The following is a 25,725-nucleotide window of genomic DNA, read 5'->3' as shown; positions in this document are numbered from 1 at the left end:
CAAAGGTGCTCGCTAACAGCACTTATCCTTAGTCTTTTAAGGCTATACGGGGGATCTTTGTGTCAGCGTGTGTCTGCATGTGTCTGAAAACTGGAGCGCACAGGCGGTGCATCTGTGAGTCATTTCAGTCGGTTAACTTATATTATCTGTCTGTTCTGTGACCTTCTGCCTTACACACTTCACGTGGCATCGGTGCATTTGGCCTGGCACAAGCGCCGTGGTGATGTCACTGTCACTTAGTGGCTGCTGTTGTGTCTGCATTTGTTTCTAGGCCATTCTGGCTGTGGAGGGGGAGGATGCGGAGAACCCAGATGAGAGCGTATTCTATCAAGTGCAGTGTCTCTTTGGACACCTCATGGAGAGCAAACTGCAGTACTACGTGCCACAGACATTCTGGAAGGTGATGCATACATACATACACGCATACACACAATTCTAAATACACAGATCCACTGTGTAACCATTAACAGACTGGTGAGGCAAGTGCTGTTCGTGAGCACTTATGAAGGCCTGCACGGGACATGAGGGGGTGGTTGGCCAATACCACGCCCCGCCACCTTTGCTCCCCAGTGCTGATGTTTACACAGTGCATCAGGTATTCCTTTTGAGGCTGAGTCGACCTTGGGGAGGCCCAGAATCGGTTCAGACTTTTGTCAACGATGTTGGGTGTAAGTGGGTAATCATTCTTGGGTCGCCGGGTTCGTAGTGCAGCGTGCTAATCATCGCACTACTGCTCCCAACTACCTACACACACATATGTAGATGTAGATGATCATAATGTTGATTGTATTGATTGACCAAGTCATTCATGTAAATTAAAATTATATTCTAGAAGTGCAACAAACTTTAATTGGGTGGCGTGCAAGGCTGCACCTTTACATTTTAACATTTTGAGATAATTATAAACAATGCAATCAGATATTATAAGATACAATGTTTGAAAATTGTATATTTTGTGGTGACATTTTGGAATGCCCTCACGATTCACTGCCATGGATTATTAATACTTCAACAACAATAACAGCCACCATTCGCCACTAAGTGGTGGTGACATCGCCACTCCGCTTGTGCCAGGCCACGTTAAGTGTCAAAGGCTCACTGACAGAAGGTTACGGGACAGACCCTGGTGCCATGGGTTGACTGACTGAGATGACTGACAGATGCACCACCTGTGCACGCTACTATGCCAACTTGCTGCATTTCAGCAGCCGCTCTGCTCATCGTTGTGAGCATCACTTTTCTGCCCTATGTTGTTGTTGGAGGGCGGCGACTGGTCAAAGCCTGACTTGAAACTTTTGTGACTGCAGGAATTAATATTCTTTGGTTCTTTCGGTAAAGTCATGTAGATAGAAAAAATAATAAGTGCTTTTATTATTTTTTCTATCAATGTAACTTTACCGGAAAAAACAGAATATGGTCAAAGCCTATTAATACTTACACACAAACATTCACCTAAATGTACATACATCATGTGTGTATGTATGTGTGTGCGTATTTCCTGGTTTTCCCAGATCTTCAGGCTCTGGAACCGGCCCCTGATGGTTCGGGATCAGCAGGATGCTTACGAATTCTTCACCAGCATCATCGACCAAATCGACGAACACCTGAAGGTCAAGTTATAAACCTGTCCATTGACTCGACAGCCTTACTATTTAACTCCAACACATAACATTTACTGTAACTCATAACACAAACCCGCAACACTTATTCCTAACTCCTATCCATAACTCCGAACACCAACTCCTAACACGAACCACAATACGTATCCAAACTCCTAACATGAACCATAATACGTATCCTAACTCCTAACACGAACCATAATACGTATCCTAACTCCTAACATGAACCATAATACGTATCCTAACTCCTAACTCATAACACATACTTCTAACACTGTCTCCTAACCTTATCCCTAACTCAACACTAATCCTTACTCGTAACAATAACCATATCATAACTCTCTTCTCCCAGCTCTTGCTACTTAAATTCAGTGAAATGTTAAACATATATTTTATTGGTAAACATTGTAAATTTGACATGCTATTTTGTTTTGTTTTCTACACGATGTGTACCACAGAAACTGGGAAAGGAACAGATCTTTAAGAACACTTTTCAGGGAGTTTTTTCCGACCAGAAAATCTGCAAGGACTGTCCACACAGGTTCGTCTTACTGCTAGCAGAAACACACAGTGCGGAACCATTCATTCTATTGCATTCCGTCAAAATATGAGCACAAATCAGACCTGGGCAGCCAGTGCAATAAAACATGTCCCTTTCCTCTGTGTCTCCTACCATGCCCCCTTCTTGTCTCCCTTCTCTCTGCACCTCCTTTCTCCACTCTCTTCTCCCCAATTTCTCCTTTATCCTCCCTGTGTTTCCCTACACCTAATGCTCTTCCCTGTAACTGTCTTCTTCTCACTTTGCTTCCTTTATTCCCATGTTTCCCAGCTCATTTACCTTCTCCCCATGCTGCTGTTCCCCATCAACATCTCTCTGTGTATTTTCTCCTCCCCGTACCTTCCCGTGTCTCAGGTATGAGAGAGAGGAGCTGTTTGTGGCTCTCGACCTCGGTGTGACTGGCGGCTCGAGTCTTGAGGTTTGCCTTGACCAGTTTGTGAGGGGCGAACTCCTGGAAGGGGACAACTCGTACTACTGTGAGAGGTGCTGCCTCAAGGTGAGACACTGGTCCAGATTATACTTCCCGCATTTGCACTGGCCCAGACTGTAGCCAAACAGCACGCGTGCATCTCGGTACACACCTCTGCACTTGTGCGCTCATGTGTGTGGGTATTTGTGTGTGGGTGTGTACGTGTCTACGTGTGTGTAATGGTTAGTGCATTACGCTTTGAACCAGGCAACCGGCATCATTGAAAAATAGCTGAATCAATATTGGCCCTCCTTTTGATTGACTTGGCCTAAAAGGAGTATCTTTTGCAGTGTGTAAACATCAGAACTGAGGAGACAAAGGTGGCTGGGCATGGTGTTGGCCACAACCCCCCCCCCCCCCCCCACCATGGGCCATATTAGCCTTTGATGGGTACTTGCTAATAGCGCTCGCCCCAGAAGTCTGTCGGCTAAATATGGGGGATCTTTGTCTTTGTTGCAGCGCACGACTGTGAAGCGAATGTGCATCAAGTCCCTGCCAGAGCTGCTCGTGATTCATCTCATGAGGTTCGGATTCGACTGGGACAGCGGCCGCCCCATCAAATATGACGAGCAGATCCGAGTAAGGGTCATCTTCATCAGTGGCAGCAACACCAATTGCACAGCATCATCATCATTAGCAGCAGGAGCATTGCCACCATCACCATTAAGGGTGTCACATTTTTTCCCCCTCAATGCACGGTCATGGTTTGATTAACGAATGATTTTTTTTAAACAACGTGGTGAATCTAGTAACCTCTAGTAGTTCACGTGAGCTTTGTGCATATACCATAAACAAATGACAAAACGCACAAAATGCAATGCATATATCAGATCTGCCTCTGGCCGCACTCTCTATATTGCCCCGAACTCAACGACCTCCACCTCCTCAACCTGCTCATTTACCTCTTAACCTCATCCACCTCCCACCACCTCTCACCACCACCTCCCGAACCTCCTCAAGCCTCCCCTCTCTCCCCGCCCCCCGACCCCATACCTCCCAGTTCCCGTTCCTCCTCAACATGGAGCCGTACACGACCGTGGGGCTTGCTCGCCAAGAGAGCAGCAGCAACAACAGCAGTAATGGTGGCAGTAATGGCGGCAGTAACGGCGGCAGTAATGGCAGCAGTAGTAATGGCAACAGCAGCGGAAGCAATGGCGCGGCGTTGAATGGGACGGCCACGGCGTCGCCGGGCGGGGGAGCCGGCGTGCACGACGATCAGTATGAGCTCGTGGGCGTCGTGGTTCATAGCGGACAAGCGCACGCTGGGCACTACTACAGCTTCATCAAGGAGCGCAGGTGAGACGCTCCATAACGGTGGTGTCGCAGACACTGAGCTGGCAACCTTTGAGGGTTTTTAAGCTCTGGTCTGAATATTTCTCACTTGCTCTGATTGTGGGGGTTTATAATGGGCCGTGTTGCAGGCATGAAGCTAGCATCACTAAGAGCGTGGGTTTTTGAGGCCTTGTCTATCTTGGATGGTAAATAATGGCTGTGTTGGAGACATTGATTGGCCTGGCAACCAATGACTTCTGGGTTCAAGCACTTTTCTGAGTGTCTCTGTCTCTCTCAGGGGGCTCATAATGGTCATGTCAGAGACATTGAGCTACCATTGCTAAGCTCATGGTGTTGTTGAGATGACAATGACGATTATGCAGTTAGATGGTTACTGTGGTTGTGGAGATATTGGTGATGCTCTTTTTTAAATGGTTGTGGTGGCTGTGGAGATGATAAACATGATGATGCTGTTGAGTTGATGGATTGTGATGGTAATGCAGAAGATGATGATGATGCTGTTTGATTGATGGTTGTTGTTGTACTTAATGGTTGTCTTTGGGTTGTTGTGGTTATGCCAGGCCCGGTCCTGCTCTTGGCCGTTGGTTCCGGTTTAACGACACCCAAGTGGAGGGGTTTGAGATGACGGAAGAGGCCCTGGAATATGAATGCTTCGGCGGAGAGTACAGAACGAAGGTTTACGATCAACGTGAGAATCATCAGCAACAGCATAGCAGCATCACCAGTATCAGTAGCATCAGCAGCAGCAGCATTATCACCACCACTGTCACAACCTCAACCACATCACCACCATCACTATAATTATCATTACCAAAACCACTACCATCGGCCACACCATTACCACCATTGTCGGCATCTCTATCGTCACCACCCATATCTTCATCACCACTATCATTACCACTGTCAGCACCAACAACACCTCCACTCATGTTACCATCACCATCTTCATCACACTGCCACCACCAACATTAGCAACATCACCACCATCGTCAGCACTTTCATAACTGCCACCACCTGTGCCTCCCGTGTGTTTAGACAACTCTGCGTCGGATCTTCGTCGCCGCTACTGGAATGCCTACATGCTGTTCTACCAACGCACTGGGGCATCTGCTGCTGCTGCTGCTGCCTCTGCTACTGCTTCGAACATTTCAACCACCACAGCCACCTCCACTACTGCCATCTCACCTGTATTGCCCAAGAAAAGCCGTGTCAGCACCAGTTCTGGATCTAGCTCTGGTTCTGGATTGGGCTCCAATGCCGTATCTGACTCCGGTTCCGGATTGGGTGCCACCTCCACCCCTGGCTCCGGTTCTGGATCTGGATCCAGACAGGGGGTGTTTCCGGGTATTATGGCGGCGGCTGCAGCAGCGTCCCCGGATCTGTCCCCGGCCTCGTCCCCGCGCCCGCCCCGGGCTCACGACGGACTCTCCCTGCTCGCCCGCCTCGTGCGGCGCTGGGAGCGTACAGGGATGCTGGGGGAGCGCATGCCGCCCTCCATCTGTCAGGTGTGGGATGCTGTCCGAATACGAGCCCTCGACACGGCCACTATCCCAGACGCACTGATGCTAGCTCGTCTAGCCAAATCACTGACATATCACTAACACTCATGCTGAACATATCAATGACACTAGCACCGACCATATTCCTAACCATAGCCCTAAACATGTGAACATGTTGACACTTACTGGCCATGACCCTAGTCATAACCATAACCATGCTGGATATTAACACAAGCCCAAGTTCATTGAGACTAACATGACCAGCCATTACGCTGACACTAGTGCTGACTATCATCCCAATCCTGACCTTAATTATTACACCCCTTCCTAACACCCTAATGCTTGATCTTATCTGAACACTTACCATAAAATAACGCATGAAATTGAGCACCGCCCTGACCCTAACTGTGACCATAACCGTTACCAAAGCCTGACAATAACACAAATCCTAACAATAACTCTAATTTTCCCATTTTCCCTCACGTGCCCCCCTATCCCCCACCCCTTCACCACTGACTTATCTTTACTTTTTCGCTAAGCCCTGCAGGCCTGACCTTCAACCTCAGGCCGCCATCTTGGACGCCATTTTCTTCGTGGCATGTCACTTCATTTGTTGGTGTTGTTGATTTTTTTTATCGACTTGGTGACATAAAGGAATTTTTCTGCTTCATGCTACCAGGCGGTTCTCGAGGAAAACCTGAAGTTCATGAAGAACCGAGAGGTCTACAACCAAAACTACTTCAAATTCATCCGAGCGCTGGCGTCCATCAATGTCGTGAGTTTTGAGACAAAAAGGTGGAAATTCCACATTCCTATGGCAGTGACCAGTCTTTCTCAATTGGTCATAAACCACTGCTGTTGACTTGCTTACACTAATTAGCATTACCCATTCTCTATGCCCCAAGAGGGATGATGATGGTTGATGGTGATTTAACACTGTACAGCGTGGCTGTGTGCAGGAGCTGCATGGATCATTTACAATGCAGGATTGTAACAGGTGGTGACGGATTGGGGAGGTCTTCGTTTGGCAGTAAATAGATCATGGCTGGTTATAATGATGATGCTGTGATGATTAAGTCCCTCCCAGGTTTTAAAGTAATGCAAGACTTTATGCTGACTTCAATGCTGTTCATACCTTTTCATCCCAACTGGGAAATTTCTCCATACTTTTCTCCCAAAATGTATCTAGTAACTTTTCCAAGGGCAGTTTTTATCCTTACCTTGAGCTCTTCCCCATTTCTTGGCTTCTTGTTGTGACTCTGGACTCAGACCTGGACACCCGGTCACCACTGCCAATGTGTTTCGTGACCCTGAAGTCGTGGCACAGCAGTTTGCATCGCAAACGCCACCGCTTTCTGTATGTGCTGTGAAATAAGGGCCATTGCCCAAAATGTCACCTTTTTAAAAAAAAATAATTTTAAGGCCACTCAATGTTATTGACATGTGCGGAGTTTTTTTTTTCTTTACACTTTGTCATCCATATCTCGTAAAATTAACTAACATGGGGTCTATTTTTATTTTAAAATAATACTGGATATTTATAGTGATATTACATTTACCTATATGCATTTTTTTCACCAGGGAAAGGAATCTTACCTTGTACTGAACAGCTCGTGTGCAGCACTCTGTGCTTATCCAGCAGTTCATTGAAAAAGGCTGTTACATTATTTTAAGCTTTTGTGTGATAATGCTTGATTCATTCTTACCTGATTAGAAGTACAGAACATGCGTGTTGATCTATCACTAATATTGCAGTAGAGAGTCAAGGATCCAAGCCAACTGGGATTTTAGGTAGGTTGGCTTTTATGAAGTCTCAGTGTGGGAGCCGCCAGCCATTGTTAAGGTGTTGCATTGTGATCTCATGAAACCAGTGAATGCCACATGAACATGTATCCCACATTACATGGATCACCACGTCACCCTTATGCCAAATGAGGAATGTGCATCACATCCAACCCCTAGACACTGAACCAATAAGCATGATCTTCAGCACAGAGATAAATATCCCCCGTATGGCCTTAACAGACGAAAGGAGCAAGAGCACCTATGAAGGCCGGCACTTAACACGAAGAGGTGGGTGGCCAGCACCACGCCCGGCCGCCTTTGTCTCCTCAGTGGCAATGTTTACACACCGCACTCGGTTCTCATTTGAGGCTGAGTCGACCTAGAGGAGGCCCAGGACCAGTTCAGATAATCGTCACTGGTGCTGGCCGTGAGCGGGAATCAAACTTGTGTCTGTCACCGCTCTACAGCACAACCTCCACCACCCGAGCACACCAACAGACCGCCTGCTATCCTAAAACCAGGTTTTTTAGTATTGGAGGTTCGATTAAGACGTTTAGGACCACTGGGGTGGTGGCACAGTAGTTTGCACACTACACTTTGAACCTGTATGACCTTAGCAGTCCTGGGCCTCCTTTTCCCCTTCGTGAAGCTGCACTGACTAGCGTGATGATTGACACGATGTGGGGAAGCCTTCACCCAGCAGTGAATTGACAAGGGCTGTAAGAATTTAGGACCAGTGTTTTGATTGAGACTCGGCTCCTGTGTTATTCAGAATAAGAGCAAGCACGCGGACTTTGAGGAGATGGCGACCGTGAGTCTGCGTTTGGCCGTGAACTTTCTCTTCAACACCTTCCTTCGCACTAAGAAGAAGCTCTGGTGAGACCTGTGCAACCTCGTCAACGCTGAACCTCGTTTCATCTTCTCAAACGCCTCGCTCATGTGCACGATGTCCTTAACTGTCTCCTACACCTCAACTGCCTTATCCATTCCTTTATTAACGATGGTGTTGATGGTTATATCGATGATGATGCGGGTCAAGATGGTGATTGTTATTAAAATAAAAATGTTGCTGGTGCTGATGGTTCTGCTGCTGAGGCCGCATGGCAATGGTGATGCTGTTGATACTGCTAATTATTACTTAAATTGCTTAAGTTGATGGTGGTGATGATGTTAATGCTGCTGCTGAAATTGATGGTGATGATGATAAGTGTGGTGGTGGTGGTGATGCAGGGAGGATGTTGATGAGTGGATGATGCTGGTCGGGTCTCTGCTCTGCCGTTCGGGTCGGGCCTGCGAATGGCTCCTGGAGACGATAAGGAGCACAGAGGGACATGAGACAATACGGTACAACCACAACCCTGACAACCAGCACAGCTATCACAACAACCACATCCACCACAGCTTCCACAACCCTGACAACCAGCACAGCTATCACAACAACCACATTCACCACAGCTTCCACAACCCTGACAATCAGCACAGCTATCACAACAACCACATTCACCACAGCTTCCACAACCCTGACAATCAGCACAGCTATCACAACAACCACATCCACCACAGCTTCCACAACCCTGACAACCAGCACAGCTATCACAACCACCACAGCTTCCACAACCCTGACAACCAGCACAGCTATCACAACAACCACATCCACCACAGCTTCCACAACCATGACAACCAGCACAGCTATCACAACCACCACAGCTTCCACAACCACCAAAACCACCACAGCTTCCACAACCATGACAACCAGCAAAGCTACCACAACCACGACAGCTTCCACAACCATGTCAACCACCACAGCAATCACAACCACCACAAGAAGAAGCACCCCAACTACCACCACCACAACTACCACAACTACCTAAACCACTGCCACTACCGCCACCATCATCACAACCACCATCGTCATCGTCATTACAACAGCACAACCGCATCGCAGCTACCACAACCACCACAACTACAACAACTCTCACCACTTCTACCAATATTACAGCACCACAGCTCCATCACAACTTTCACCACAACTACCAACAACTGCAAAACCACAAACACTACCTCCCCTCCACCATCATCTGAACCACCTATGACTGCCTTCAACACAACAACCCTTATCATTATTACCACCAAAATAATTCCCACCAATGCCATGACCAGCTCAACCATGTCCCATCCCCTGACCTCAAACCAGTTTTCCATTTGACCCCAGACATCTAGGTTGTTTATGTGTCACCCTTAACCCCTGCACTTTGACTCTGACCTCTGACCCAGGCTGCTGTTGCTCGAGTGCGGCGTTCGTGAGGTCAGGAGTCACACGGCAACCATTCTCGACAAGACCCTGGAGGGCGGACTCCAGCACACAGACAGCCAGGTGATGGGTTCATAATGGCCATGTCGGAGACACTTAGCCAGCATCACTGAGATATTTGGTTCAAGGCATAGGTCTAGGTGAGTGCGTGTGTTTCTCTGGGCGGGGGGGGGGGGGGGGTGGTTCATGATGGCCGTGCCAGAGTCACTGAACCAGCAATGCTGAGATCATGGGTTCAAGACCTCAAACTCGTCATCACTGTCAGATAGTTCAATACGGTCGTGCCAGGTTCGTAATGGCCATGTCAGAGACACAGTTGCATCGCTCGCCATGAAAGACTTTTCTCCATAATTTACAGTAGCCATATTACCGATTGTGCAACTATCATTGATAAAATGTCACTTTTGTCTGCTTTGCCTAGATGGCCAGCCAATCACGGGACGGAAAGGGTGCATGGCCTGCATTAATTCTCCGTGTATTGTGGTGGCATAGACAAGCAGGCAAACTGGACTTGTTTTGACTTTCATAAGCCTCATCAGCAGGCGTGTTAAGCAAATGCTACTGGTTTGTAGGTGTGAAAGGCAGGAGCTCTCCGCAGACACTGTGGTTTGTTCACTGAAGTACAGCAACATTGGACACAACCATTATGCATTGTCCTAGTGGATTGTGGAAAACAAAACTCAACGCTTGTCATCACTGTGTCAGGTTGTGCAGGGATTGAAGAAGCTGGTGGATTCCTTACTGGACCTCCTAGACAAAGATGTCATGGAGAACTGTAAAAACTGTGCCCAGTATTTCCGACTCCTGGAGTCCTTCGCTCGCAGGGTAAGAATTCGTCAAAAATCCAAAACTCTGGTCCCAAAACCGGTTTCCTGAAGCCAAGTCTCAAGACGTTCCTGAAACCCAGTCGCCTGGAGTCTCGATAATGACTTTAAACATGAAATTCGATTTCCTTAAGCTGACACTCAATCAAAGCTTGTTTCTTTGAATCTGATCTCAATCCAGACAATGATTCGAAAACATAGCCTCCTAAACTCCCTTTGTATTCTCATTTTCTCCCATGCCTCCCCAAACTTCCCATTGTTTCCCCAAGTCCTCCTATGTATTCTCATGTGTCCCCTTGGTTTCCCATGCTTCTTTATGTCCCAGTGCTACTCAACGTGTCCTCTTGCCTTCCTATGCCTTCTGTGTTCCCACGTATCCCTATGAATCCTCATGGCGCTCCTTGTCACCTTGTGTTTCAGGGTCCACCCTCCTGCCAGCTCCTGCTGGACCTTTCTGCATTCCGGCGCCTCATCTCATTCCTGTTGGGACCTGGACCTCAACCAAACCAGGTGCAGAGGGCCAGATCTACCCCTACTACTAACACATCCCCATCTTTAACCTTACCACTAACACAGCCCCATCTATACCACTAACACAGCCCACCAAAGACAAAAACCTTCCATATAGCATGAACAGACTGAGCAAGTGCTGTTAACGAGCACCTATGAAGGCCAGCACAGCAGGGTGGGTGGCCAGCACCACCCACCAGGTATGCATTTTGAGGCTGAATCGACCTAGGGGATGACCAGGACCGGTTCAGATAATCGTCACTTGTGTTGGCCGTGAGCGGGAATCGAACTCGGGTCGCCAGGTTCATAGTGCAGCGCACTAACCACGACACTTCCACTCCCCACAACCCCATCTCTCCCACTGTCTCTGTTATCGAAAGCTTCGTGTTAAAGGATTTTTATTTTTTCGCAGAATCGTCACTGGACCATGTCTCAAACGCGAGAGTTTTCTGGCCTCCACTCCTGTCTGGCACTCATCATCCTGCACTGTGACGTCTCATCACAGGCCACTGTGGGTGAGTGAAGTCACCACCATCACAAGCAGAAGCATCAGCACACAAAGATGTTGATGCTGCTGATCACGGTGGTATGGCGATCATGATGACTGAGATGATCATACTGGTGCTGCTACCGTTGATGATTATTTGGTTGATGCTGCTATGATGATGAAATTGCTGATGTGGTTGATGATACTATTTCTGCTTCTGGTGGTGACTCTATGTTTGCTGTTGATGAGGATGTTCACTGATATTTCTGATGGTATTGATGCTGCTGATGATGGTATTACTGATTATGATGTTATTGCTCGTGGTGACAATGCCACTGATGTCTACGATTGTGCGATTGCTGATGATGCTGATAATGTTTCTTAATGAAATGTGATGTTGATGATCCCAATGCGGGTACTGTTGCTCTTGACCATGACGCTGCTGGTCTTTGCAGTGTTGACCGTTTGATATTGACGTTACAGAACCTGGCACTGCGGTCATGACTTTCACCGCCGTGGAGGCGCCGTCCGCCAACGCCCTCCTCACCCTACCTGAGGACATCACACAACTCCTTTTCACAAACAGCAACCAGGCCTACATCAGAGAGGTGCGGAGGAGCACCACACTACCACCTCATCATCATCAACAACAACAGCAGCAGCGTTAACTGCAACAGCTTTATCTGCATCATCAACAGCAGCTATATTAGCAGCATTAGCAAGATTAGTAACTAAAGTGACATTCTATATCATCATCAGGGCTGTCAGGCCACACCATTCATACACTCACAAGTCAACACCCAATGATTTCCCATAGTCCATGAGCCCAGACCAGATATTTCACTTGTCGGTACCACCTAAGATGGCATAATCTGAATGCTCCTAATGTATCAATGTGGCCAATAACAATGAATTACGTGGTAATGATATTTTTTATGGCTGGGGTTGTCAAGTAATGAACTCTTTTTTAGCTATGAATATAAATTTATATGACTAAAGTTTTACTGCCTTCGGTGGTACCAATATCTGATCTGGCTCATGAACAAATGCATCAGTCCCTCCCTACTCTTTGCCCTTGCACCAGGTAATGTTCATACGCATGCTCTTGCACATGCAAACATGTGCACACTTACCACACAGCCAGTGTAGCACAGAAGTGCTACGGTGTGCATAACACACATCTGTGGCATCAAAAGCTTGACAGTCCTTCATCAATACAGGACTGTGAATTCACGTGCTTTGTGTGTATGACACATGCTGGTGGCTATTGTTGGCTTTCCATTGCGTGATCTCATATATGTTTCCTTCCCCGGAACTTGGCAGCCTTTTAATTATCATCATCAATAATACTCTTACTTCCATATCATCTTTCACTTCTCCACCATTTACAATGTTGGTCCTTGGTTTAATGTTGAGAATGTAAGTATGTATGTATGTTGAACTTCTCTAGCACCGTACGTTGCCAACTGCTAATCGGAGATGCGGGATGATGCTAGTGATGACACTAATCCTGCCGGTGATGATGCAGCCGCTCATAGTGCCGAATATGACCTAGCTGATCATCATGCTTGTGATGATTTTGATGTAGGTCATCATCGCATTGAGGAAGCTGCCGTCCATCGTCACCATCCTCATGCAGGCGCTCTGCTACCTCTGCTTCTGCAATGAGCAGTTCTCCGCCACTGTCCTTCAGCAGATCAAGGCAAGGCCGCGCTGGGGGCTCGACAGATTACCAACTCGGGGAGAGGGGGGGGATATTAAGCGAGAAGCGGTTGGGGTAGGGTGCACACGGGTGGCGTCAGCTGAATTCAGGTTTAACCTCATCAGCCTAAAAACTCGATTATCCAGGTTGGCGGGGAGAGTGGTTGCCCGGATAAAGCATGGAATTAGATTAGGCTTTGAAAACGTATCTAATGTTTATTAAATTAGGGGAAAGAAGTTGAATGTGCAATGTTTTTTTATCGCCTCTTAAAGTGACACTGATTCATTGACTCTCAATGGGGAGCTGTTAGTCATTAAACCAGTGTCTGTGTAAGAGGAACATTTTTAATCCACAACCCGGATAATCTGGGCAGGGAGCATTGTGAGTTGGCTGTCGGTGATACAAACTTAACTCAACACTTGGTAGAAAATGACATCTGTTTTGTGTTCTGCATAGTTTCTTGCTAAATAACATTTGCTACCACATTCTATACAACCCTAAAGATGAGAGTAGGTATGCTTATGTGTGTGTGTGTCTTGCAGTGGTTAGCACACTGCTTCGAACCTGGTGACCCGAGTTCGATTCCTGTTCGTGGCTATTCTCAGCGACCAGTATTAGAACTGTTATTAGGCCTCTCCTAGTTTGACAGCCCTAATGAATACCGGTTACAGTGTGTAAACATCACTGGGGAGAGACAAAGACGGACGGGTTTGGTATTGGTAACTCGTCCAATAATGTGCCATGCCGTCCTTCAAAGGTGCCCGCGAAACAGTGCTTGCCCCAACAACCTGTTAAGTCTATGAGGGGGGGGGGGGGGTCTTTGTTTTTTATTTGTGTGGATATGTGTGTGCTAGCGTAAGTGTATTGGTGTGTTTGTAATTGCACGTTCAGAGCCAACTGGAGACGGCTCCACCCAACGAACTCAAGTCCATCTTCCAGTTGCTCCATGAGATTCTTGTGAGTGACATCAACACATCAGGAGACATGGATGGTGGTGATGCTTGTGGTAGTGTGGTAGTAGTTAGTGGTGGTACTGTGGCAATAGTGATGATTTCAAGTTTATTTTAACCAGGTGGAAACTCAAGAAACCAGTGTTTAATTTGCAAAAGTGACCTCTGGGGCATTAATCTGTCAGTACGCGGTGGTGATTTCTGTGTATAATCCTACATCGGTCATTTCCAAGTAATTTTAGAACTTGACAAATTTGAATGCTGACACCGGCACACAATGGCCTACTCTTATGATGACGTTAAGGAATTTTTAATGTCCACTGTGAAGCAGGATGCACGTAGTATTATGATTATTTACACCTGCAGTATTAATCGGGGGGGGGGGGGGGGGCACTGGATTCGAACCGTGAAGCTCTTCAACAGGCGGCGAACGCGCCACCCCCGCTGGGCCGCGTCACCACCAAATGTTGCGCTGGCTAATGGCGTTTGATTTTGGTAGTTCAGGTGACGATGGTGATTATGGTGGTGATGTTGGTAGTTAATATTGATGATAGTATTGGGGCTATGTGGTGGGCAGCATAATACAGTGGAACAATCCATCGTTGAACTGTTCTTCTATATCTGCTCGTCTGCGCTCCCACGCCTTCATCCTGCAATGGCTAGTGTGGTGAAATATGTTCACATTTCTCATGACCCACACAGGCATGGGGAGACCCCCTCACCCTTTTGTCAGTGGACTGACAAAAGGGATGCACATGTGCATGATGATGTTGGTGTTATTGCTGATGTTATTTCTGATGCTGTTATTGCTGATGCAAATGTGATTGCAGATGCTCATGTTATTGCTGATGTGAATGTTATTTCTGATGCTGATGCTATTGCTTACGTGAATGTTATTGCTGATGCTGATGTTATTGCTGATGCTGATGTTGCTGATGCAAAATTTTATTGCTGAAGCGAATGTTATTGCTGATTTTGTCTGTAGATGATCGAGGATCCACTTCAGACGGAACGCCTCAAATTCACCTTCGAGCGGGAGCGAGGGCTTCTGGGTAAGACAATGGACGCAGACCCCCACAGACGTTCCAGAGAGACGAGACGTTATTTACTCACCACAGCACACTGAATTGTAGTTAAACTGTGGTCATCCTTCGGAGATACTGGCCCCTGAAATGGGAATGTGGAACTTTCACAGCTGATTCTGGGCCGAAATGAAAAGCGACGCTGCCCTGTTGCTCGGTTAATGATGAGACACTTTGACTTGACATGTGTGTCCTTGTATGTACATGTGTGTTAATTTGTATATGTGTACCAGTGTACCTGTATTAATGTCTTTATTTCTCTGTATTCAAATTTGGGTTTGTGTCCCCTGCTCAAACAAGTATGGGGTGGCACTCATCTCCACTGGTGGCCCTTGAGCCAGCAGTGGAAATTCCACATTCCCATGGTGAGGGACAGTTTATCCATGGGGACAACCACTGTTGCATGCACCATGTGAGTATGCGTGTGCGTGTGTCTGTGTCCACAGCCTTTATGCATCAGACCTCCACCACGGACAGCTCGCGCTGCTACCAATGCATCAAGTTCATCATGGGGCTGGCCCAGAGGTCAGAGGTCTATGTTTGGTGGGGTTAACAGTTTTAACGGTTGTGGTTTATGGTGCATTTGAATTGGCTCAGCAACTGGTAGTGGTGATGGCAGAGATGATGGTGCTGGTGGTGGAGATGGTGGTAGTGGTGATGGTGGTGGTGATGATGATGACGATGCTATTGAAATGTGTGATTATATGTATGTGTATGCGTGCATATTAATGGAGAGCGGTAGTATAGCGGTAGCGTGTTGCGTTACGAACCTGGTGACCCTGGTTCGATTCCCGCTCATGGCCAACACCAGTGATGATTATCTGAACCGGTCCTGGGCTTCCCATAGGTCGCTCAGCCCCAAATGGGTACCTGGTATAGTTGTGTAAACACTGCCACTCGGGAGACAAAGATGACCGAGCGTGGTACTGGCCACCCATCCTCTCGTGTGCTGTTCCAGCCTTGATGAGTGCTCGATAACAGCACTTGCCCCAACAGCCTGTGTAAGGCTACACCGAGGATCTTTGTATTATAAATGTAAATTTTTTGTACGTTTGTATATTTCTATATAATTTTGAAATTTGTGCATGAATATACTGCGTAGGTGTTCATCTGCCAAAGAATATTTTCGTGGTGACACCTACCATCTCTCATGGACTGTTCAGTGGCTCCAGAAAAAGGTACATGTGTATGTATGTGTGATGGTTTCTTTGCATGTTAATGTGTGTGTGGGGAGTGGTGGTCCCTTGGTGTTGCGCACTGTGCTTTAAACCAAGTGGTGACCAAAGTTGAATTCCCTGCCATTGGTAATATAAGTGGCAAGTTGTTATCAAAAGTTGTCCTGGGACTCCACTAAGTAACCTCGATCCTAAATGACCACCCGGTGTGTGTTTTAAACTTCAGCATTGGGGTGACATCAGCAGTTTGTGTGCCATGCCAGCCTTAATAGTTGCTCGTGAACAGCAATGGCTCAACAGATGAAATGGCTTTATGGAGAACCTTTGTGTGTGTTTGTGATGCACCAGTGGGTAGTGGTAGTGTACAGGTTAGCGTACTGCACTACGAACCTGGTGGCTCGAGTTTGATTCCTATTCGTGGCCAATATAAGTGACATATCTGAACATGCCCTGGGCCTCCCCTAGATCGAATGGGCCTTAAATGAATAGCTGCCTTGGTATGTAAACATAAGAATTAGGGAGCCAAAGGAGGCTGAGTGTGGTGCTCGCCACCCACCCCTTTGCGTGGCCATGCTGGCCTTAAGAGGTGCTCGCTAACAGCACTTGCCACAAAAGTCTTAAAGGTTGTTTGGGGGATCTTTATTGATTTACCAACCAACTATGTGCTCTAAAACAGGGCTCGCTTGTTGTTCACAGATGTCAGATCAGTACTACGCTCCACAAACTGACATCTCAAACGAGACTTCTATTGGAAAAGCCTTTCAACGGACCATGTCTGCACAGGTGAGTTGCTGATGACAGGAATATCTTTATCATCATTTTCATCGCCATCATGATCATCATTATTCATGATGTTGGGCGATGGTGGCGCGCACGCCTGTAATCTAGCACAGTGGAGGCGAGGGTTGGTGGATTGTGCAAATGTTGAGAAGCTCCCTTCCCGTGGGTGTCGAGGAGGTGCCGTACCCTGGCTTGTCCTTCTCCCCGCACCTCCAATTAGCACGGTTGACTATGTACGGTGCGAAAGAAGTTCAACATACATACATACATTGCCAGAGATAGTGTTACTCCCCTGACGCACGTGCACTTCTCCAGGCTCTCCGGTTTCGTCTCGCATGTGTAGTGAGTCCAACTGAGTCGCAGACGTTGTCTTGGGAGCAACACTATTTATTTCAGTAACTCAACCTTACATAACACAACCTACACTTGAGTGTTGAATGCCCATCTAGCCGCGCTACGTCAGAACTAGACACGGTTCGCTATCCTGGCCCGGACCACAAGCTGGGTCCCGGACCGCGTGGCTAGAGGCTTCTTTTACCCGACTTGGATCTTCTTCACCAGCAACACGAAGAACCACGAGCCCCTCACGGGGCCCCCCGTTATATCGGCCTGGGCTGAGGCTGGCTCCGCCCCTCACCCCGCCCACCTTCTACATCTCTCGAGCTCTTTCCTGAAGGCTCCCGAGAGCTCTTTCAGACCACGTGACCGCCCAGCGGCCCCCGTCCACCGGTGGCCCCCCTCCAATATCATCCGGTCACGTGTCGGCAGGTCAACCAGCGTATCATGCCCCAACGTAACCCTGGCTGGCTGACACTCCCTCTCGCTCCCTCACCGGGAGCCCGCACCGCACACTGTACGTGGTGCCTCCGCGCTGACCAGTGCTCACCCAAGCCCCGCTAAGGCTGGTACTACGCCCAGTAAGCGGTCTACACATAATGCCAACACATTATCTGCCATGGCTTCATAAGCCCGGCACCATACTGTGGCAATCACAATCACTACACATGTATAAACAACCGTTAATGGACTTTTTAAAACATCCAAATATTGCACCACAGAGATCGGGCAGTTGTTAGCGGCAGTTCCAGTTGCCTTTCTGGTTGTGATTTCTCGCACCTCTAAATCGTTCTCTCTCTGAACTGTGCGCATGTTACAAAGTCCAAATCATTATTATCAACAGCACCAGCAGTCTTACTTTGTTTAACATTTAGTTTAAATCGGTATAAATTTTTTCTGTTCCGGGCACCCTTCCATCTCAGATTTTTGCTGAACATGGCACGTGTCCAATATTGGATTGATGATTGATTGAACGTCATGCATTTGCATGACGTTCATCGTCATCGGTCGTCCACTGTTGGATGTCTGCCTCCGCAAGCTGTCGCCATCTTGCATGACCTCGCTGTGCTGCAATCCATATCGCTCCTGCACATGGACTGATCTCCATATCGCGGAATCTCCGCAGTGCACGCCACCTCTGCCGTGCTTATGCCTACGTCTGTCAGTGTATTATTACTATGATGTCTATAGCACTTGTTTTATGTGCAGATTATTCGTACGTGTCATTATTGATATGCTGTGATGATGTTTGTGGGTGCAGGACACGCTGGCCGGCATCACAGCCCTCCTGAATGAGAAGGACGCAACCGGCACTGTGAGTGCCTTTGAGGACGAGGCCTCCACAGACACCACTCAGAGGACCGCTGAACAGGTGACTCCCAGAATGTTTTTTCTACTTTTTTTTTTACTTGGAGCTCTTAACCGGGTGGTGGTCGCGGCTGTGGGCGGCTGTGGGTGCCTGTAATCCAGCACTTCGAAGGCGAGGGCTGGTGGATCGCACAGATTTTGTGAAACTCCCTGTTTATGTCGAGGTTGTGGTGTATCCTGGCTCACCAGGAGGAAGGCTGTATAGCAAAAATGTGGACTTCCTGTTTCATCTCTGGGATAGTGTTTCTCCCTCGCATGTGTGGATTTTCTCTGGGTGCTGTGATTTCCTCCCACATGCAAACATTCATTAATTGGCCAATAACACCTTAGTATATATAGAGGACCCCAGAGTTTGGGCATCTGCTGGTTGCCGGTTCATTGTGTGGCTGCCTTCCTGGTCGTCTGTGGTTCCTCCGGCCTCTGACCCATGCTCTTGTCTACCATCCACCCAGCCTTGTGACTCAGACCCAGCAATGAATCGGTGCTAGCTCACGGTCACTGAAATTACCGTTATAAATCTGGCATGGCCATTATGATCTGACATGGCCATCAGGTTTGTCTTTTGTGTGAATATAAATTCAGTTGAAATCTGTTTGTGTATTCGTGTTGTACGAGTGGAGAGCAATGGCACAGCGGTTAGCACACTGTGCTACGAATCCCGCAAACCCTAGTTTTATAGAAGCAGAAAAGCACATCGCATTATAATTGCTAATCCATAAATGCACATCAATTAGATTTATTAGTTCATTTGATAGTGTATCGACAGCGGTGCACAAGCACAAGTAGCCCAAAAAACTCAACACATTCATCAATAACACTGCATTTAATAGAAAACATAATAGGCGACCTATCACGCAAGCCCTTTTGGATCCATGTGCTCCAACAATGCGAGTTTGACACCGATGAAGGTTTGAGAGCAGAGTGGAGTTCTAAAGAACTCGCAAACAAACACCTTGTGAAAGACCCAATGCAGAAGATCCCCGAATTTGATCTTCCATGGAGCTCATGGTTAACCCTAAACCGCATCCGCACAAACCATGGCAAATGCGGATACCTCATGCACAAATAGAAAATGTAAACCTTCTTCAGTGCGCGACTATTGTCTTCCAGAACAGACTAACATATAACGACGCAATTTCCAATCCATAAATTCGAAGGAGACATCACAGCGATATTACAACTCCGCTACTCCTGACGTGGTTATCTGGCTTGACCACCTGCATCTGCTGATGGTGATGATGGTGCTGTGTGTGTAAATATATATTCTGTCTGTGTATTTTTGTTCTTTTCAGACTCTGGGTTCCCCAATGAAAATCGGTGACGCAGACATCACCGACATTGATCCCTGATCGCCTCCCTCTCCCTCCCTGGCTTGGGAACGCCTCTCTCTGAGTCCCGCGACTCATTCACAGGAGGATGCTGCCTCGCCGTGTCCGCCTACTGCCTTACCGAGTTACATTCAGCTTGAAAACCCTCCACGGAGGAGAGACACTGCACAATAACTCCACTAAGACAGCCAGGCTGGCAACATAGTTCTGTACTGCCCAACAACAGCAGATGGAAGGCTGTGTTCAAAGTCAAAGTAACATATATAATCGTGATCTGGATAAAATTGTCCTGTGGATAAACTGACCCCTGGCCATAGGAATGTGGAATGTCTGCTCTGAGGCTGCCAATCGATGTGAGTTGCTGCCCCCTTGGGGAGACACCCAGCGCTTGAAAGGTAGGCCTTTGGTGTCTCTGACTCGGCCATCATCAACCACATGAGGGAGACACCCAGACATCGGGCTTAATTGAACAGGAATAGGAAACTTAATAAATAAATAAAACATATAGAATTAAAGTGACTATTTTCTGCTCCAATTTGTGTCAAACTTGTGGTGCTCATCTTCATTGGTGGCTCTGAGCCAGAGATGGAAATTCCACATTCCCATGCTAGTGGTCAGTTTTTGTCCATATGATGGTCACAGTTATTGATTGGAAAAAGTGGTGCTTCTCATTCTATAGACCCCTGGAGGTATGACGACGATGATGAAGGAGATGATGATAATGATGATGGGCTGGGGATTTGAACTTACAATCTCCCAACTCCTTGAGTCGTGTTGCTCTGAACCCAGATACACCAGACCGGAGTATATCAAAACAGTCAAATTATTCAAATTAAGTGCACATTTTTGCAATGAAATCGCAGCTCTGAGCCTTGCAAAGGGCCTCTCTTGCCTTTAAAACGAAGCGATTTACCGCAAACCCTAACATCGACGTGCCTTTAATACAAATACTTTTCAAATGGAAACAGAAAAAATTGCCAAATTTGTTTTTTTCATTTGACCATTGCGTTTTGGTTTGCTATTTTTACAAACATTTGTCAAGTTATTACTTTTTTTTACTTTTTGTTTACTTTCCAACATTTCATTTTGCCGCTATCTGGTGCTGCTTTGGTTTCCGCATATGTTTCGTTGGGGTTGTCGCATTTCCGTTTGTTATTTTCAGTTTTCGATTAAAGAAAATCCATCGTCAAACATCGCACTTGGTGCTAAGCAGATTTAATGACAGAATTCCTAAGAGCAGGCATTAAAACCACACCACTCCATTCTCAGGCACCCAGGCATTGACGTCTGGAATTAGTGTTGAATATTAAACTGATGTAATGTTTTCAATATGAATGGATTAATCTATTTTCCCCCAATTTCATCCTAATTTTGCAATTGGCGTCATGAAACAGAACTGACATAGAACACTCAGCAGATATCACAGAACTAATTCTGGAATCTCCTCAGCTGTTCCCTTATCCACCAGAGAGAAAAAAAATTCACCTGAAAGAGAGAATTGTCCATCACATGAAAAGGCAAACTGATAATTTTACACTGATTTGGAATTGAACCATCGTGAGTGCCAAATAAAATTTTATGGTTTTTTTGTGTAGTTATTGGTGACCAGGCTGAAACCAACAACTCACTACAATTGAAATCAAGCCTATTCACAGAGGGGTGACTGATTTCCAACCCAGGATTCCAGTGATGGCAGCTCAGCCCTTTCACTTCTGAGCCACCTGAATTCCAGATGTTTTACCCGTTGATGTCCTTCAGTGGCTATCCTACAGTTCAGTTTAATTTTCTCCCTTATTTTGACTGAATGAGTCCTCACGGCTGAATAATGACTAAAATTGCATTCAACCCAAAATCATTTTTTTTGTTAAACCAATCTGAAGCCTTAAAATCAAGACCAATTGCAACTGGGTGTGTTCATGGCTGGTGCTGGCTCACTCCCTCTGACATAGCCATTATTAACCTCCTCGGGGAGAAAGATGTTGCATTCCCACAACAGTTGGCAACTAGGCTCAAGCTGTACTTCGGTTGTTACAGGAATGAGCTGACACGGCTCGGCTCTTGCCCCAAAACATGGCTCCATTGATTCGATTCCTCCCCATCCCCCTTTCCTCTCTCCACGGCCAGAGGGAAGCAGTCATTATTTTGGAAATGTTCTGCCGTGCCTATTTTTAACACAATTGTGAAATTAGTTTAATTCGAGAAATGCCATTCACAGCATGCATCTCTTTTTTTCCATTACCCCTTGTATGTCACAGCTGTTTACCAGGCCCGCCAATCTGAAGCGTGGGTAGCTTCCTCAGCCAAGCAAGCTACGCAGCCCAGAGTGAGAGTTGCATGGCTTGTGTTCAGCTTGGTGCAGGATTTTATTGGACTCCGAGCGTCAGCCCAGTTGTCAACCGGGCACGTGGGTTTTTTTGTTTGTGAACTGGCTATGGGCACGCAGCAAGTGACCCCAAGCTCGAGGAGTCTGTTGAACCCAGGATCCTGACGGTGCTGGCTCGGTTGCAGCGTTTATAATTTAAGGTTTTAACCGAGGACTCTTTTAAAATGTTTTTTTTTCACAACCCCAATTTTGGTAGGTATATTTTATTTTAAATATTGCTATTCAATTGTTTAAAGATTCCAGAGGGTGGAACACGTTTTAAATTGACTACATTTAACATTTACACACCCAGACAACCTTTGCCTGAGAATGGAGTAGCAATGTTCTGATGGCCTCTTGGATTTCTTTCGACTAACATTTGTCTTAAAGCTTGAGATTAATGTTTTAAAGAATGTTGTGGTTTAGGGTGTGCATGTTTGCTGGTATATGTGTGCGTGTGTTGGGGTACGCAGCAGTTTGAAAACTGAGCTATGTTCCCAGTGAACCTGGGTTTGCTTCCTGACCGTTGATACCAAACAGTGGAAGGTGGTATCTATAACTGTCCTGGGCATCCCCCGAGGTCAACTTAGCCTTAAATAAGCACCCGAGTGTGTAAACCATCAGCACTGTGGCGAGAAGATCAGAATCGGAATCTTTATATAGATTGCATGAGGAATCCGATTGGCTATGAAACTTTTTTTTTTCACGGATGTCCAGGATGGGCAGGTCCGCAATGATGGGGTCAGGCATTGGTGCTGGCTGCACTACCTCCATGTTCGCCATGCCGACCTAAATAGGTGCTCGCTAACAGAACTTGCTCGAACCAGTCTTGAGGATAATTGGGGGATTTTTGTTCTTGTATAGTGAAAGTATACGAGAGTATAGGAGCATGTGTCTGAATGTGTGTGTGTGCATTTACATGTTATTGAGTATGGCTATGCTAATTGGTGTAAATGAGTATATATTGGTACATATATTGGTATATATCTATATAGTGTGTATGTAACATGGCTGCGAACTGTAATGAATGTGTGTATGTATCGTTGAGGATGTGTTGTACGAGTGTGTGTGTGCATGAATGTGTGTTTTTGTATTTGATTGTTTACGTATATGAATATTTGGAAGTCTGTATATGAGTGTGTGTAATGTACTATATATACGTATGTGCAAGTGTGCCAAATTTTGCATATCCCTTAAACCCAGTTTTAAACTGCTTTGAGTGCCAAAGACCCATTTTCAGCCTTTTATGCCGATGGGTATTTGTCAAGATCCAGATCTGGCGTGCGTTTAAAATCCAATCTAAAATTGATATAATCTCATTAATATATTGTCCCTTTATTTTAGCCATTTGAGGGCCAATTGAGATATATTATCTCTTATGATTGACATACTTTAACCAGGTGAGAGTCCATTGAGAGTTATTCAATGTTACGATTAACATCCTTGAACAGGTGAGAGCCCACTGAGATTGATCGTCTCTTGTGATTGAATTATTGATTCATGCGAGGGCCCATTGAGATTCATTATTTTGTGACAAGAGCCTAATGAGATTTATTTTCTCTTGTGACCGACGTCCTTTAACCAAGCGATAACTTTTTGAGTTCCATTATCTCTAGTGATCAATTCCCTTTATTTAACCAGACGAGAGTCCACTGAGATGTATTCTCTCTTGTGATTGACGTCCCGTAACCAGGAGAGAGCATTTACGTTATTTCTATCACTCGGTCCGCTTGTTGAATCTTTATCTTAACTGAAACGGCTGTAAACAGTCAAGTGATCGTCAATGTGTGAACATTTAAGCCAACTAACTTGGTTGAAGCACAAATTGCTAAACAGTTATTTTTTTGGTATAAATATGCAAAAATGTAACCAACTGAATTTGTTTTTACGTTTTATTAATTTTAAAGTTTATTTAGGACATGGCTTTTCTGCAGAAAATTTAATTGTCTCTGGTTTGCGTCGCTTGCCTTTTTCACATTTTAATTATGGATGTAAAGCGTTGTTTATAGGCTTTGGGGGACTGGAGTGGATGAATGTAATTTACTTTAGGGGTTTAACAAATAAAGCGTTGGTTAAAAAAACAGCCTTAGTCTGGGTCTATAAACTATAAAGTTCGGGTCGCAACCAAAATAACAAGAAGAGACATGTTTTTGTTCGAATTTAGTGAAAAAAGTGCTACGCTGTCTGATAAAACAGATCGGCGTACTTGGTGATGTTGCTGCTGCGTTGGCAGCGGTGCACAATTAACAAATAAACCCAACACACTCGTCACTCACACTGTGGCCTTTAAATTAGACATTCCATGGGCGACGTTCTGCGCAATGGACCTTCTTATGTGCCATGAAATGCCGTATGACCCAACACATCGTCTGTTATAGTTTGTCCTTTTATAGCAGTGTTATTGACATGTGTTGAGATACCGGTTATGTGATAGAACAATTCAGCTCGTCTTGAAGACATTTCAGGCAATATTGTTCTTGTGCAGTTTAGGAAGCGTAGTTGCGATTAAAAGTATGGATACTCGTCCGTTCTCGGCACGTTCCGATGGGAATTTGAATAATTGTCCTTTGTAGGGGTTATACCACGGGTTCTTGCTCATAGTTCATAGTTCATTTATTTGGTATAGCCCTGTGAGCCATTCGGCTCTTGAATCGGGTGCAACCGCAACAAACAAAAAACATGAACAAGAAAACATCTTAAAGTGATTATGTGACTGTGCAAACAGAAAATACAGGAAAAAAATATCAAAATATTCCTGAAATAGCACCGTACACCAACGCTGTGTGCAAAAATCCCAGTGGGATGCAAGTCAAATAACAACAACCACAAGACAAGTAAGATTAAAGCCATCAGTCTAACTCCGTACTACAATAAACAAAAACATGGCCAAAACAAAAAAAAACTTTTCGAAATCACCAAAATAAAAGCCATAAATCCAATGTAACAGTGATCATAGGGACTGTGACCGAATTGTAAACAATAAACTACATAAATAAATTATAACACCAAAATCTAGAGCCATATTTTAGGCCACTGAATAGCAGTGGCAGCTAGGGTTGTACAACTCCTCTAGAGCAGTTTTGAGTGAAGATCTCATAGGTAGTGATTCAAGTTGCAGTTTATTGGCAATAGCATTCCAGACCCTGGGGGCATCAATAGCAAAGGCCCTTCCTCCAGTTGTTGTACGGCAATAGGGAATGTGAAGCTGGTAAATGAGCGAAGACCTGAGGTCAAATTTGTTCTTTGAAACAGAGAGGAGATCCAGTAGGTAGTCTGCGGAATTTTT

At 46.0% G+C, this 25,725-nt stretch overlaps 1 protein-coding gene across 2 annotated transcripts in view; it reads left to right on the top strand.

Moving 5' to 3' along the window:
- Window positions 1-24,522, top strand: part of USP24 (ubiquitin specific peptidase 24) — a 57,576-nt gene extending 33,054 nt beyond the window's left edge. Inside the window, exons 43-66 of one of the 2 annotated variants that reach the window (XM_032945918.2) lie at window positions 272-400; window positions 1,512-1,610; window positions 2,078-2,160; window positions 2,533-2,674; window positions 3,107-3,226; window positions 3,648-3,943; window positions 4,501-4,628; window positions 4,976-5,445; window positions 6,119-6,214; window positions 7,997-8,100; window positions 8,455-8,568; window positions 9,499-9,598; window positions 10,241-10,360; window positions 10,780-10,869; window positions 11,282-11,384; window positions 11,840-11,964; window positions 12,945-13,058; window positions 13,950-14,015; window positions 14,994-15,060; window positions 15,537-15,615; window positions 16,193-16,268; window positions 16,962-17,048; window positions 18,643-18,753; window positions 20,042-24,522. In XM_032945918.2, coding sequence (XP_032801809.2) covers window positions 272-400; window positions 1,512-1,610; window positions 2,078-2,160; window positions 2,533-2,674; window positions 3,107-3,226; window positions 3,648-3,943; window positions 4,501-4,628; window positions 4,976-5,445; window positions 6,119-6,214; window positions 7,997-8,100; window positions 8,455-8,568; window positions 9,499-9,598; window positions 10,241-10,360; window positions 10,780-10,869; window positions 11,282-11,384; window positions 11,840-11,964; window positions 12,945-13,058; window positions 13,950-14,015; window positions 14,994-15,060; window positions 15,537-15,615; window positions 16,193-16,268; window positions 16,962-17,048; window positions 18,643-18,753; window positions 20,042-20,098 — 2,976 coding nt within the window. In that variant the 3' untranslated portion in view covers window positions 20,099-24,522. Of the gene's footprint in view, window positions 1-271; window positions 401-1,511; window positions 1,611-2,077; window positions 2,161-2,532; window positions 2,675-3,106; window positions 3,227-3,647; window positions 3,944-4,500; window positions 4,629-4,975; window positions 5,446-6,118; window positions 6,235-7,996; window positions 8,101-8,454; window positions 8,569-9,498; window positions 9,599-10,240; window positions 10,361-10,779; window positions 10,870-11,281; window positions 11,385-11,839; window positions 11,965-12,944; window positions 13,059-13,949; window positions 14,016-14,993; window positions 15,061-15,536; window positions 15,616-16,192; window positions 16,269-16,961; window positions 17,049-18,642; window positions 18,754-20,041 lie in introns of those variants that run through there. The other variant, XR_004402293.2, reaches the window with a different exon arrangement.
- The last annotated feature ends 1,203 nt before the right edge of the window (window positions 24,523-25,725 follow it).

Source organism: Petromyzon marinus, chromosome 1, assembly GCF_048934315.1.
Source record: "Petromyzon marinus isolate PM22_M1 ecotype Great Lakes invasive population chromosome 1, UKy_Petmar_22M1.pri1.0, whole genome shotgun sequence".
NCBI classification, from domain to species: Eukaryota; Metazoa; Chordata; class Hyperoartia; order Petromyzontiformes; family Petromyzontidae; genus Petromyzon; species Petromyzon marinus.
This window is presented reverse-complemented; position numbering and strand designations above follow the sequence as displayed.